Source organism: Perna viridis, chromosome 3 (genome assembly GCF_037379345.1).
Source record: "Perna viridis isolate PV_CMFRI_1.1 ecotype Kerala chromosome 3, ASM3737934v1, whole genome shotgun sequence".
In the NCBI taxonomy this organism is placed as follows: Eukaryota; Metazoa; Mollusca; class Bivalvia; order Mytilida; family Mytilidae; genus Perna; species Perna viridis.
Window position 1 is genome coordinate 57,382,612 of NC_142447.1, and position 13,264 is coordinate 57,395,875.

The following is a 13,264-nucleotide window of genomic DNA, read 5'->3' on the forward strand; positions in this document are numbered from 1 at the left end:
TTAATATTTTTTAAGTGATGCTTTGAACAAATGAGCGCCCTTGATTTCTGCTAAATTCGAAAAGTGTAACTTTTTTCGGCTAAAACACTATCAAGACATCCTGCTCTAACTTGCTACTGGAACCTTGATGACCTAAAAGTAAATTATCCAGAGGTTGTTTTGACAGTTAAATACCAGGTAAACCATTTTGACACCTCAGGATATTGTAAAATCAAGAAGATTCAATATTTTTATTCAAGTCTCACCACTTGTAAAACATATACAATACAATTATATATACAAGACATGAATATAATTAAAATACAAGTGTCATTCTATAAAGAACTATTAAATGTACAACTTGCATATAAAAACATACAATTAATGTACTATGGAATGACTGTTCCTTAAAACTATGAATATATAAAAGAGTTCCTTCTACTTAAAATATTACATACTCTTTCCTCAACCTTTTTTATTTTCATACCGCCCTGTTTCTTTAATGGAACAACTCCACAACTGAATTTTGGGAAAGCACTTTCAAATCCATATGGTATTGTATCTAACAAATAATTTTCTGTCTCATAAGTGTCCTTGAAAAGCTTATTGGTTCTTAACTTTTTTCCAGCATCTTGTAAAAATATTCTATTCTGCCGATCTACTTTAAACTTATCAAATAGTACATTTTCCAGCTGATGAACTGAACTTTTTGGCAAAAACGTATCCAAATTACTATAACATTCAAAATTACACTCATTAGACTTCTCCCTAACTTTATAACACTAATTTTTCTTATTATTATTTGCACTCATATAAGACCACAAAAATACTTTATAATTAATCCATCTATCCATACCACTAACTCTAGACCAGTGTCTAAAAATACCAGTAAACTGCATGAAAAGGGGGGTTTCCATCACATATTCCCATTTATAGCATCTTTAGGTGTGTATTCACCCACATCAATTAAAATCTAATAGCTCTGTTCTGGACAGCATTTATACATGAATATATTTTTTGTTTCCCAAATAGCAGAACCATAACTAATTACTGACCAGACCATAATGTCATATAATAGGGAAAAAGTGTTAAATTGGAAACCCCCATATATCTTACACTTTGCAATCAATAAACTCAAAGCTCTACTTGCTGACCTAGCTACTACTTTGGTCATTTCATTATAATCCAGAAATTCTGTTAATAATAAACCAAGATATTGATAACTTGTTACAATACATATTTTTTCATTACCAAATAAAAACTCTCTTTACATTTGCTGAACAGTTGGATTTCTAACATGTACAATCTTAGTTTTCTCCAAATTCACCTTAATGATTTGTTTCTACACCACATATATAGCATATCTAATAACTGTGAATCCTTTTCATTTTCTGTAAGTAATACAATATCATCTGCATACAAAAGTATACCAATTTTTTCACCATTTATATCAATATTCATACATTTTATATCTGATATTAAACTACTGAAAAATATAGTAAATAAAACAGGAGACAAAAGACACCCTTGTTTCAATCCAATGTTAACAGTAAACCATTCAGTCATATGACCATTTAATTTCACTGCAGATTTTACATATTTATAAATAGCTTTAATAGCATCTAAAAATTTACTACTAAATACCAACTTCCATTAAATCTTGAAATGGTAAACTTCTACCAACTGTATCATTTGCTTTTTTTCAAATCTACAAAAGCAGCAAAGGTTGCTAATTTTCTTAATTTTCTTGTCTCAATAATATATGTTAATGTATTCAAATGATCAATTGTACTCCTTCCATTTCTAAAACCATTTTGTTTATCAAGTATTACATTATTCCTGTCTAACCAATTAACCAATCTCTGATTTAAAATACCACAATACGATTTATATGCACATAGTGCAAGTGTTATACCACAATAACTTAAGGGATCTCTGGGATCAGATGTTGAACACTTGGGTATAGATGTAATAATACCTTTACTCCATAACTTTGGAATCATGCCAAATTTAAAGCACAAACATTTTTTGCATAAGCTTTGGTAATGCACGATTTCTATATAATTCTACAGGTATCTTATCTAAACCAGGAGCTTTTCCATCTTTAGCACTATTCAAAACCTATAAAACCTCTTCAAAACTAATATCACTGATATTCAGTATTACTATGAAGGTTAATTAAATAATTACCACTGTTCTTTGAGAAAATTACATCTTGAAAAAAATGAGGATCGACAAGGGGGTGGCCTGTGCGCCGTGGGACCCGCTGGATCCGCTGCTGAATTAAAAGTTCAGAGCTGTTTAAAGCTTGAATTGTGTGTTCATATTTTCTCAATAGTTCCAGCGTCGGCCTTTGTGGTCACATCAAGCTTTGCACTGCAAAACATTTATTTTACTTTTGGAACTTCTGAAGCCAACTAAAGAGGATCACATTGGTAGCTTCACTTTGAAAATTATGGACATTCATTAAGTTTTTGAAATTGGCCCTTCTTGTGATTAGAATCCCGCAAAAACAAGGCCCAGGTACTTTATATCATCAGCAAATCAATTCAAAGACTAGGATAATGCTGCCATACAAAGTACTAGTAGCTATTAGGAGTTCTATCAAATGCCTCCAAGGTCACAATACAACCTTGTTAATTAAGTTTTTCCAACAAGCTAAATACTCATCGCGATGGAATTTCAAATGTGCAGCATGTACTGACTTCTCCCACGACTTGACGGTAACATCGAAATAGGGGAAATCATTTTGCCAATTAACAATCATCTCCTCCATAGTTGGTACATCACACATAGGATCATTGTGTGAATAATAAATCAATGTGGGAACTGTTATCGGTGATTCCCTAAAGTTTCTTACCAATTTATCGTACACAACTTGTGTCCGCTTATTAGTTATATTGTAGTATAGATTCATTAGAGCAATAATAGGCTTTGTCAGATTTCCACTTCCATGAAAAGCAGCTGCAATACCAGTAGACATATTGTCGTATGACCCCAATACTATGCTGTCATAAATTTGACCTACTATCTTAGCTCTGAAAGCTCCATATAGTTCTGGCTGTTCTAAACCAAGAGTCTTGCAAATAGTGTAGTTGTATGCGCCAACTGAAAAGGCATGTACTAATACCTTCTCTCTGTTCGGCCTTTCATTCATTATATGATTCATCAATGATTTTGCCAATTCTTCACCCCTTGGAGGCCATAGAAAATGCATTGATTTTCCTTTTACGGTAATTACATCTAAGCCTAGATTATGGTACAAGTCACAATATTTGCTTAATGCCGTCTGGGGAGCATACAACCAATCGAACATAAGGACCAAAGGTTTACATTCAAGGCCATTATTTTCGCTCTGGTCCTTTCTCCTCACCTCCCGCAATGTCAACAAAGGTGTTATCTGCGTTTTTGTAACAGACAAATATCTAATGCTATTAGAAACCACAACTTTAAGGCTCATTAATGCGTAACTTCCGAGGTTTATTGATGCCCACAACAATACCATTATATCCTAAAAAAAAAAAAAAAAAAAAAAAAAAAAAATAGCGTAAAAAATTCATACAATTAAAACAAGAGGCTCCCAGTAGCAGAATTGCTCACCTGGTTTAAGTTTGTCTTTCAATGGCAATAACTATAACAAGGGGTTGTCCAACAATTTTGACTCAAGAAGACCTAGGTAGGACTATTGTAATGTCATAAAATGAGTGCGGTCGATGCCGAGAGGTTGAGGGCATGGCATGGCTTCTCAAGACATCAACTGCCTCCCCGTCAGGCACGTTTTATATGGGGGCATGCTTTTCGACTGTCATTTTTGCTGTTTGGGGAAAACTAGTTCATGGTACGAGTCTTGGTGGAGTAGTGGGATTTTCTTGCTAACTCTGGCATACATGTACTTTTGTTTCGTATCCGTGGCCCATTGGACACTGCATGCTTTTGAGGCTGGCCTGGTAAATAGATATAAAGTTTTTACTCTTTAATGTCCTAATCGTGCACAGTGATACCAGGGCTGGGTTAAGCTCCCTTAAAAACCCAGTATCACGTGCTGTCGGACCTGTATTTATTTACCAATGAAATCTCTTAATTTTATTTAATTATAAAAGATGAATATTCATAATGCCTGAGTATATGGGACGTTTGGTTATGTAAGATTACGTTTAGTCAAACTTACTTTATCTTTCATGTCTAATACTTTTTTTTAATTTATTTATCCTTAAACAATGGAAACTATTACCTACAGCAATTAAATACATTTTTCCAATCTCTATAAAGTGTCAATTGTTTACTTAAATTATTAGCAAGACAATTAAGCAAGTACCAAATAATTCAAACCTATTCAGTCTCCTGTCATATATTATGTATTATTTGATATTACACATATTTCTTTCTTTCGGCTAAATTTACAAATATGTCAAGACTTTATCAATTTTCTTACACTAAAATGCAATTTTATTTATTTTTAATTTTTATTTAATCATAATTTTACTGCATCACACTATCTTGAGGATCAGCGATAGAAAGTTTCTTTCTATCTGTTGTAGTTTTCAAGATATTGGCTGAAAACTATAAAAAAAAAAACTGTCATTTTTTGTCTTTCAAGGGCAATGACTCTTACAAGGAGTCACCTGACTACTTTTATAGGCCTTATTGTAAGGGTCATTTCAGCTATAAAAAAAAATTTTGCTATACCTTTTGGAGATATATGTGAAAAACTATTGTCTGACCCCTTTGTTCTATTTTTAGTAACAGCAGCCATGTTTTTTGACGGATCGAAAATCCCCACATGGCTGCTGTTACTAAAACCAGAACATAGGGGTCAGACAGAAGTTTTTCCCATATATCTCTAAAACCATTAGGTTTAGCCAATTTCTGTCATGGGGTAAAAGTATTCAGCATGATGAGATTTATCTGTGGTAAAATTTTCATTTTAATCTGTTAAGTGATGTTTGAGTTCATGCCCCTTTTCAACGTTTTTGCTATTTTGAATGTTATTTCTTTCAAAAATCTTCTCTTCTGACACCACTTGACCCATTGGAACCAAACTTGGTATGATCCTTGACCCCTATGTTCTATTTTTAGTAATGGTGGCCATGTTTTTCAATAGATCAAAAATCCCCACATCAGTTCTATTCAGGATATCCCAAGGAACAATCATATCAAGTTTTGTTCCAATTGGTCAAGTGGTGTCAGAGGAGAAGAGTTCTGAAAAATTGTTAACGACGACGGATGCCAAGTGATGGCAATAGCTCACATGGCCTACGCCCAGGTGAGCTAAAAACACAACTAATACACGTACAATTCATAGATCTAGTTCCAGTGTGTTTTTGGTACTACAAAGGACGGTGGCCATTTGACCATGTTTTTATGTTTTTCCTTTTCTACATTTTAGGAAAGCTTGCGGTTTTGCAAGTTTAATAAGGCCAAAACTGTTATAATCAGACATGGGACTACAAAGAAATGGCCATTTTTATATCAAGTCCCTCAGTGATGTTTTCCCTAAATTACTTAAAATGACTATTTAGGTAACTTGTCATACCAATTTGATATCTATGATAATTCAAGAAGTTGTAGTAATAAATATCATTGACCATTATGAAAAAAGGACAGGTTTCCACAATTAATATCATGCATATTTCATCATTCTGTGCTTTATGACCATTTGAGTACTTTGAATATCCCAGGCAATGACGGATGACATTAAGTTGAGAGTCAGTTTTAATGATAAAAATCTTGTTGCTATGTTGTTATTTAAAATACCTTGCATAATGCACTTCTTAAACTATAGCCAGATTACTTATATGACTACACTGATTTTATGGGAAATGAAAATAATGACAAGAATAGGCAATTTTCATCAAATTATGCATATTTCTCTGAAACATGCCATAATTTATACTCTGGGTCACTGGACAACATTTGGACAAAAAATGGTGATAAAAAAAATATGTTTCATTTTTTCACCAAAAGAATGACTAGACTATAAAGCATATGCATCGACCATTGATAGATGGTTTTGTCACCCCCCCCCCCCACCCCCTCCTCAAAAAAGTTACTTTACTTAAACTTTCACATTTCTGGTGATACCAATTGTCACATGCATCACCAGGTAAAACCCAAGGTCACTCCTGGTTTGATATATGTGTTGATATGCTTTAACCATTTACTGTAAATGTGTTCATGCAAACAGAAAAAAAAATAAAATCATTCCTTCCGCTTTAAATTTTAATAAGTCAAGTGTGACAGGATGACATGCCGATGCGGAACCAAGGACAGGCATGCCACTTGCCAGACTTACACACCCACCCACCCTAGAATTGAAAAAAAAATTTGGCATAAAATCTTGATTTTTCACAAATTTTACCCACAAAATGGATCTCCTGTAGTTGGCGATCACAATACATGTATACATGTATTGTTAACAATACTTGTATATTAATTTTGTACAAGTATTCCTCTATGTATTGTCCATGTATTGTTACCTATAATTTACCCGTGTATCTAATTAAGGGTTAGATTTGTATTGTAATTATGTATTGTTTGTGATTTTGTATGCATTGACCCACATGGGTGTATTTTTGCAAATAAAGTATAATTATTTAATAATGTCTTGCATGGCTTCTGTAATGAAATATGGCTTTTGTAATGTAATATGGCTTTTTCTGTCAACAATTAAAGACTTTTTGTAGTTGATTCATACAATGAGACACAAAAAAACAAAGTTATAATATCACAAATTTAATTCAGCACTGTATTTCAATCGACAACTGTCTGCGCCTTTTCTTCAAGTTTATCTTTGATCTGTTGTTTCTTTAATTGCAAAATGCTTTTGACACTTGTTGTAAATGCGAAGGCAACTGCAGCTGATTTTTCATCTACTGGAGTTCTCTCATGTGGTGCCTGTCGTTTCTCCGTCATCTGTCTCTTTCTGTACTGATACTGTGTTTCAGTACTACGTCGTTTCTTAAGGACTGCGTGGCCGTTTGTCTCTAGTGAAGGTACTTGCACAGCCTTACTCTTGTCATATGTAACAGAATGTTTTTCCATAGAACAGTTGCTGCATCTTTAGCTTGGGTCAAACTCTTAAGTATACCATTATCTATATCTTTTACAAAATCATAAGGATGAAAGTACATGTACTTATTTTACCAAGAAAAATTACTTCAGGGAAATATAAGAGCTATAATGCTTTATATATAATAAACACAAACACAGACAGGTATTCGATTGACACAGACAGGTATTGGATTGACACCTTATATTGACATGACAATCAAAGTATATGTATAATTAACAAATACACAGAAGCCATTAATTACTTAGCCAAACAAATAATTATGAAAAAGGTTAGGTTTTCAAAGAAAATCAACAATACAAGTAATTAACAAATATAAAGAAGCCATTAACATGCCAACAAAGGTATATATTTTTTTATGAAAATCAACAATACTTGTACAAAATTAATATACACGTATTGTTAACAATACATGTATACATGTATTGTGATCGCCAAATACAGGAGATCCCACAAAATTTTCTTTAATTCTATTCACGCCCCCTAACCTGAGATCCTGTATCCGCCCCTGACATGCTTACTTAAACTGAAAAAAATATAGAGGAATTATACCTGCACCAGAGTCTGACTGGCCACATACGATTAAATTAGAACCAAAAATACACTGCTAACATGATCTGCATAAATTAAACATGCACAAGATGCAGAATAATCCCTTTTGGGATTCAGTGTCCAGAGCTATTTTCTGATTTGGCCGCTACCTTTCAGGGGATATCATAGGGAAAGGGGAAGGAAACAGAGAAATATGCCGCAAGAAAATGGCGATTATTTCCTCTCGGAAAAGCTTTGGATTCTTTAAAAATGCCCGATAAATATATAAAGTAACGCTGTGTTCTCGCTAACGAGATGTTCATTTCACTGTAAACTTAGCCGAAACATAACGAATATTTTAATTAGCCACGTGCATAACAGCTTTGGTTTTTTTAGGTTAAACCTCTAGATTCGGCATCCTTTATATAATAATTTACAAATAATATTCAAACCGTAGACATTTATTTGAAAATTTAAACAAAGCAAGTACATATATCCAGGGGGACATTTTTTTCTGCAAGTGGAAAAGGGGGTTCAGTTTTTTTTTATAACTTCAAAGGAAGGGGGTCATTTTTTTGCACATGGATTTCAAGGGGGATCCAAATTTTTAGTTAAGCAGAGCATTACACCAGTCAAATTGAAACATATTTTACCACCATTAAACATTTTATTTCATTGTCACATGCATGATCTCTGGTAAAATCAAGTTCGCACATCAACATAACCATCTGGCATCAGGACCTAAAACATTTACAGTTATTAGATCAAATTGGTCCGACTTATCTGCTTACGATTCAATTTCCTTACCAATATCTTGAATCTCAAGAGCTGTGTCTGATTCTGCTTGATTTTGATAAGACTTTTCCAAAGTATCAAGTTTTGGAATTGAAGACTTGAATTTTTTATTGTAAGAATTCTTTAACATCTCAACTGCTTTTGCTTCAAAGAGTAGTGAAGGGAACTACGGTTATAACAGTAATAAGAAGAATGTTATCCAGGGACAAAGGCCAGACATGGAAAACAGACGTACAAAGGACATGAAATTTTGTTAAAATCAAATATACAAATTAACAAAAGCAAATGAGCAACTATGACTCGACTATAAACTTGGAGCGTGGACCAGGTGCGCCAGTAGGGTAAGCGTCCTCTGCTTTTCTAGATACACCCGCCGAGTTGCTCATAAAAAGTCAAGTCCGGGGTAGACGAAAGAGGAAAGGAAAACCATGACACGTTGAACAATTCAGTTTTCATGGCGCAGGTGGATACACCATAGCAATCCACGGTTTCATGATGACGACCATAACATAAAATTTCTATAGGGATGACTTCAATCTTGTAGCAACACAACCCTGTTCCAGAAGTTTATTTGTTAGAATTCTAGCGCGATACAAAAACTCTGCGTAGTTTCGGCAAGCTCTGGCATAATGTAGGAGTTGTTACATGTATATAAAAACTCCATACGCATGTTTAATAGCGGGGATATCACATTTAAAAAAAAGTTTTTAAGGGGGATAAGAAAATATCATGGGGGGTCAAGAAAATTTTATATGATTTCAAAATGACCAGTCCCCACTCCCAGGTAAATAATGATAAATTTCTATATCCATTTGAATCGTAAGGGGAAAAAGGGGGCTATATAGTCAAATTTTGTGTCCTGGTTCTTTTTATGTAATATTCAAACCAGAACCTTTTTTTCGCCTATTGCATCTTTGTATTTATATAAAATCATATATCATTGTCCTGCCTTTCTATTTCAAATGTGATCCTAGCCCCGACCCCAATCATAAAAATCAACAAAGTTACTCGGAGGCGTATTCTGGTGGGGGAGTGCGCCCCCTAAAATTTGCAAAGCATGGGTTGTCATGGGTAGATTTAGGCGGTTTCAAGTTGAAACTTAAAATTTCTCGCTAATTTTACCACAAAAGATATCTACATTGCACCCACTCTATAATGTTTCAAAAATTTAACCTCAAAATTTGTGTCACTTCGCTCCGCTCGGCAGAATTTTTACTGTGACTCCGACAACGTAAGAGGTTGGAATTCCGTTCCTCTATACCCCAGGGTGGCACTAAGTCAGAAAATAGCTTGCCAGACAACCTTTAGCATTGCTGGAGTACAACATGGTTTGCTACCTAAGCATTGTATTGTTTTTTTTTATATATTTCTTTATTGCTTTTATGGAGAATATTAAAATAGTTTCAAAACAGGCAACTTGTTTCATGCTAGACTGTTAAAGCAAAATATGATGAAAGTTATTTACAGATTAGTGAACAGGGATGGCTCCAGACACTTTGAAAAGGAGGGGTGCAAGCCAAAGTGATGGTGATGCTAACACATTATTTTCCATGTTTTGTCAATTTTACACATGAAAATGACTAATTTTCTGGTAAAAAGGAGGTGTGCCAACCCCCTCTGATCAATGAACAGGTATTACCAGCACAGTTGACTAATAATTATCATTCGATAAGATGTCCTATTAAACAGGTGCATCATGAGCTTATGGTATGGTTATCCTCATCTCAACATCTCTCTTAACTTGTGAACAAAAAAAAAATCACAATTTACCAGTCTTGTAGAGTTTATACAAGGAAACCATGAATTCAGATCAATTCAATGTAAATTATAGGTGCAAGTACATGGCATAATTATGATTAGCTCAAAATTCAACAATAAATCCTTCTTTTTCAAAATGTTTAATGTCCGTGAATGTTTATATTTTATTCTATTTACCCATGGAACTTGTTTTTTTTTTATTGATTGGTTGTGGTTTCAATGCATATTGCAATTATTTCTTGCATTTCAGGACAAGAATGTTTTACTGTATGAAATGATCCTGCTTTATACTACTCTACTATTATGACATTTTGAGGCGGTTTCATAGTGCTATCTCACAGAATCAACAGTTGCTTAGCCAAATAGTTGTTACACAAAATTACTTGTTTGAGAAGTAGTGAAAGATTTAGCACTCACTAGTCATAAGTAGAAAACTTAAATACATGTACCATTTATGTTTGCCAATGAGATAGTCATTCAAAAAACAAAGCAAGTAACGATTAAGCTTCTACAAGTGAAATCACCACATGGATATCAATAATGGGCAAACCACATACCATTAAGCAATCTATTAAAAGACCCAAAAACAAATAAACTATTTATAAAAGACCATAATCAACCTAATCTACAGAAAACAATGAAGTAATTATTCAGCTCAGTTGATAGAGTGACAGCTTGCAGTGCAAGGGATTCTAGGTTGTATTCCAGGATGGTACTGTCAAGAAGTATACATAGCTGTTATTGTATACATGTATGAAAGTGACTTTTACTTTTGAAGCACAACACATTTAAACCTTGTACATTTGCATAAGAAATATGATTTTGAAAATATTTTTTTTCAAACTTCAGCTTCATATCAGCTTTCATTACAGTGCAAGCAGAGATTTGAACAGCATTGAAGATCATCTGAATTATACATGTATGAATTCTTTTCAGTCATATATATGCTACGGATGACCTGGAAGTATAAAAATCAGTAATAAATATACATAATACTCAAAGTTATTGTGATTCATGAATCCTGTATTGAAGTAGACCTCTATTTAAGTAAACCCTACATTATATGGCTCATTGGATGTTTTTTTTTCTTCAAACAAAACATCCCATTATGTTAAAATATTATGTCTATGTTACAACCTTCATTTAATTGTCATGGGAACTGTAGTGCTACATTTTAAGCGATAAACAGGTATGTGATCTATCTACATTACACATGTAGAAATAATACAAATACATTTCTAAAATAAATTGACTAATCAGAGTTTCTAGTGAACAATCAAAAGACTTTGAAAGTGGGTGTCCAAGCTATTAATTTCCTCATTTTTGCAACAAATTTCCACATTACTTCCAACATTTCCCAACAAAAGAGGTAGTTCCTACCTTTGGAACACCCCAAATCAATATTATTTTTTTTCAAAATAAAAATAAAAATATTGTATACAAAACCTCAAATACCTACACAATCTATTATCATACTTCATTTGAACAGAGCTTGCTGTTATGTATGACTTGACTGGTAACTTGTATCATTGGTAGTTGAACATGACGGCTGCATCCAAAATTTTCTGGAAAATATCAAAACATATTTCCTTTTAATATGGAAAGAGATACTGAAAATCAACATGGATAGACTTTTATCATACTGTGATCACTGTGGTATAATTGTACATGTTCATGACAACATACTGTGCAAAAGAAATCTGATGACTGATAAAACTAGTTCCTTATCCTTAGTTACTGATATACAATGTAAGTCAACAGCTTGTATTTATGAATCTATTAAAAAAGTAAAAAAATAATAGCACGATAAACTTCTTAAAAAATTGAAAATTGTGTCATATACAAGGTCATGCAAATGTATATGTTAATGTTTAGATTAATTTCCAAATCATATAATTCATGTAGTTTACTTCAAGTTATGTATGAAATGTTCTCATATGACTTACATGTACAATACATTGGAACATTAAATATTGCTTTTGATTGCTCTTGGTCAACTGTTCAGCAATACTTATTTCACTGGAGTTTCCTTGACCTTGTACATGAATTTATTTTTGTTCTCAGAAATGAAATATGGGGTACTGTATACACAAATAACAGATTCTTGTAAGGTTTTGTTTGTGTTACCCTCATCATGTTCAACAAGTTTGTATCATAGACTGTTTCATTTAAATGAAAATCAACAGTCATTGACTCAACGACAACTCTTCATGTCTTTATAAAAATGTTTGTATGGACTATGGAACATGTATACAGTACATTTCTACGATTTTCAGGTTCATTTGTATTCACCTTAATGTGTCACTTACCTTTTGTGGAATATATGTCCATATGTGAGTACACCAAACTCAAATTCAGACGACCACCCAATGTGACAGCATGGTTTTTCACAAAGTACCGTTCGAAAGTCTGATTTTAGTTCAAAAGTCATGTAAAAGTCCGAGAATTCCGAACTTCTGTTTCCATGGGCTGCTACCTTTACTGCTCAGCGGAAATAACTAACTAAGGGAGATAATGCTGATAAAAAAGCTAAAAAGTACGGAAGCCTGTTAGTATCTTGTGAAGCTCTTTTTTTTTATCTTGTCATAACAACTTAACTAACTTGTTATATCAACTTAGCTAACTTGTTATATCAACTTATTTAACTTGTTATATCAGCTAACTTATAGTAATATGATGATGTGCTAAAAACTCCAATATTTCAGAATATCTAAATCCAAGGTCAAAATAAAAGCGGCATATCCTTTCTCGGTCCATTTTTAATGCAATTGTTTTGGGATGTGGCCGTTTAAATCGTTTATATACATGTACTAAGTTGATATAAAAAGTTAGCTAAGTTGATATAACAAGTTAGTTAAGTTGTTATAACAAGATAAAAAATGAGCTTCACGTGGTACTAACGGGCTTCCGTAAAAAAGAGACTTGAATCGTATTGGGCTGGATACTTAACTTTAGAAAAGGCAATGATTGCAGATTGTATAAAAAGGGGGACCCGGCTTTTGTTTGCTCATTTTTGCCAAATTTTGCACGAAATGAAATAAGGCCCTTAACTAAATTTTTCATCAAAATGGGGGAGGGGTCCCAAGACGATAGGAAATATATCACTCAAATTCAGTGTTAGTGCGCCAAAGC

The 13,264-nt window shown here is 33.4% G+C and overlaps 1 protein-coding gene and 1 long non-coding RNA gene across 5 annotated transcripts; both read right to left on the reverse strand.

Annotated features, from left to right (window-relative positions):
* Positions 1 to 216: 216 nt before the first annotated feature.
* LOC148623056 (uncharacterized) lies at positions 217 to 7,768 on the reverse strand. Of its 4 annotated transcripts, none has more exons than XM_088573551.1 (2): positions 7,750 to 7,768; positions 217 to 3,490 (listed from the first exon to the last, which is right to left on the reverse strand). In XM_088573551.1, the coding sequence occupies exon 2, from the start codon at positions 3,482 to 3,484 to the stop codon at positions 2,600 to 2,602; it is 885 nt and encodes a 294-aa protein (XP_088429677.1). In that variant the 5' UTR covers positions 3,485 to 3,490; positions 7,750 to 7,768; the 3' UTR covers positions 217 to 2,599. The 4 variants fall into 4 exon arrangements, with proteins under 4 accessions (XP_088429677.1, XP_088429676.1, XP_088429679.1 ...); XM_088573550.1 differs by having other exon boundaries at positions 7,601 to 7,764; XM_088573553.1 differs by lacking the exon at positions 217 to 3,490 and adding an exon at positions 6,011 to 7,072 and having other exon boundaries at positions 7,601 to 7,764.
* A 2,978-nt stretch (positions 7,769 to 10,746) lies between these two features.
* On the reverse strand, positions 10,747 to 12,568 carry LOC148623057 (uncharacterized). Its single transcript, XR_015920902.1, has 3 exons — positions 12,442 to 12,568; positions 11,592 to 11,697; positions 10,747 to 11,090 (listed from the first exon to the last, which is right to left on the reverse strand). It is a non-coding gene; the product is annotated as an uncharacterized LOC148623057 (long non-coding RNA).
* Positions 12,569 to 13,264: the final 696 nt, after the last annotated feature.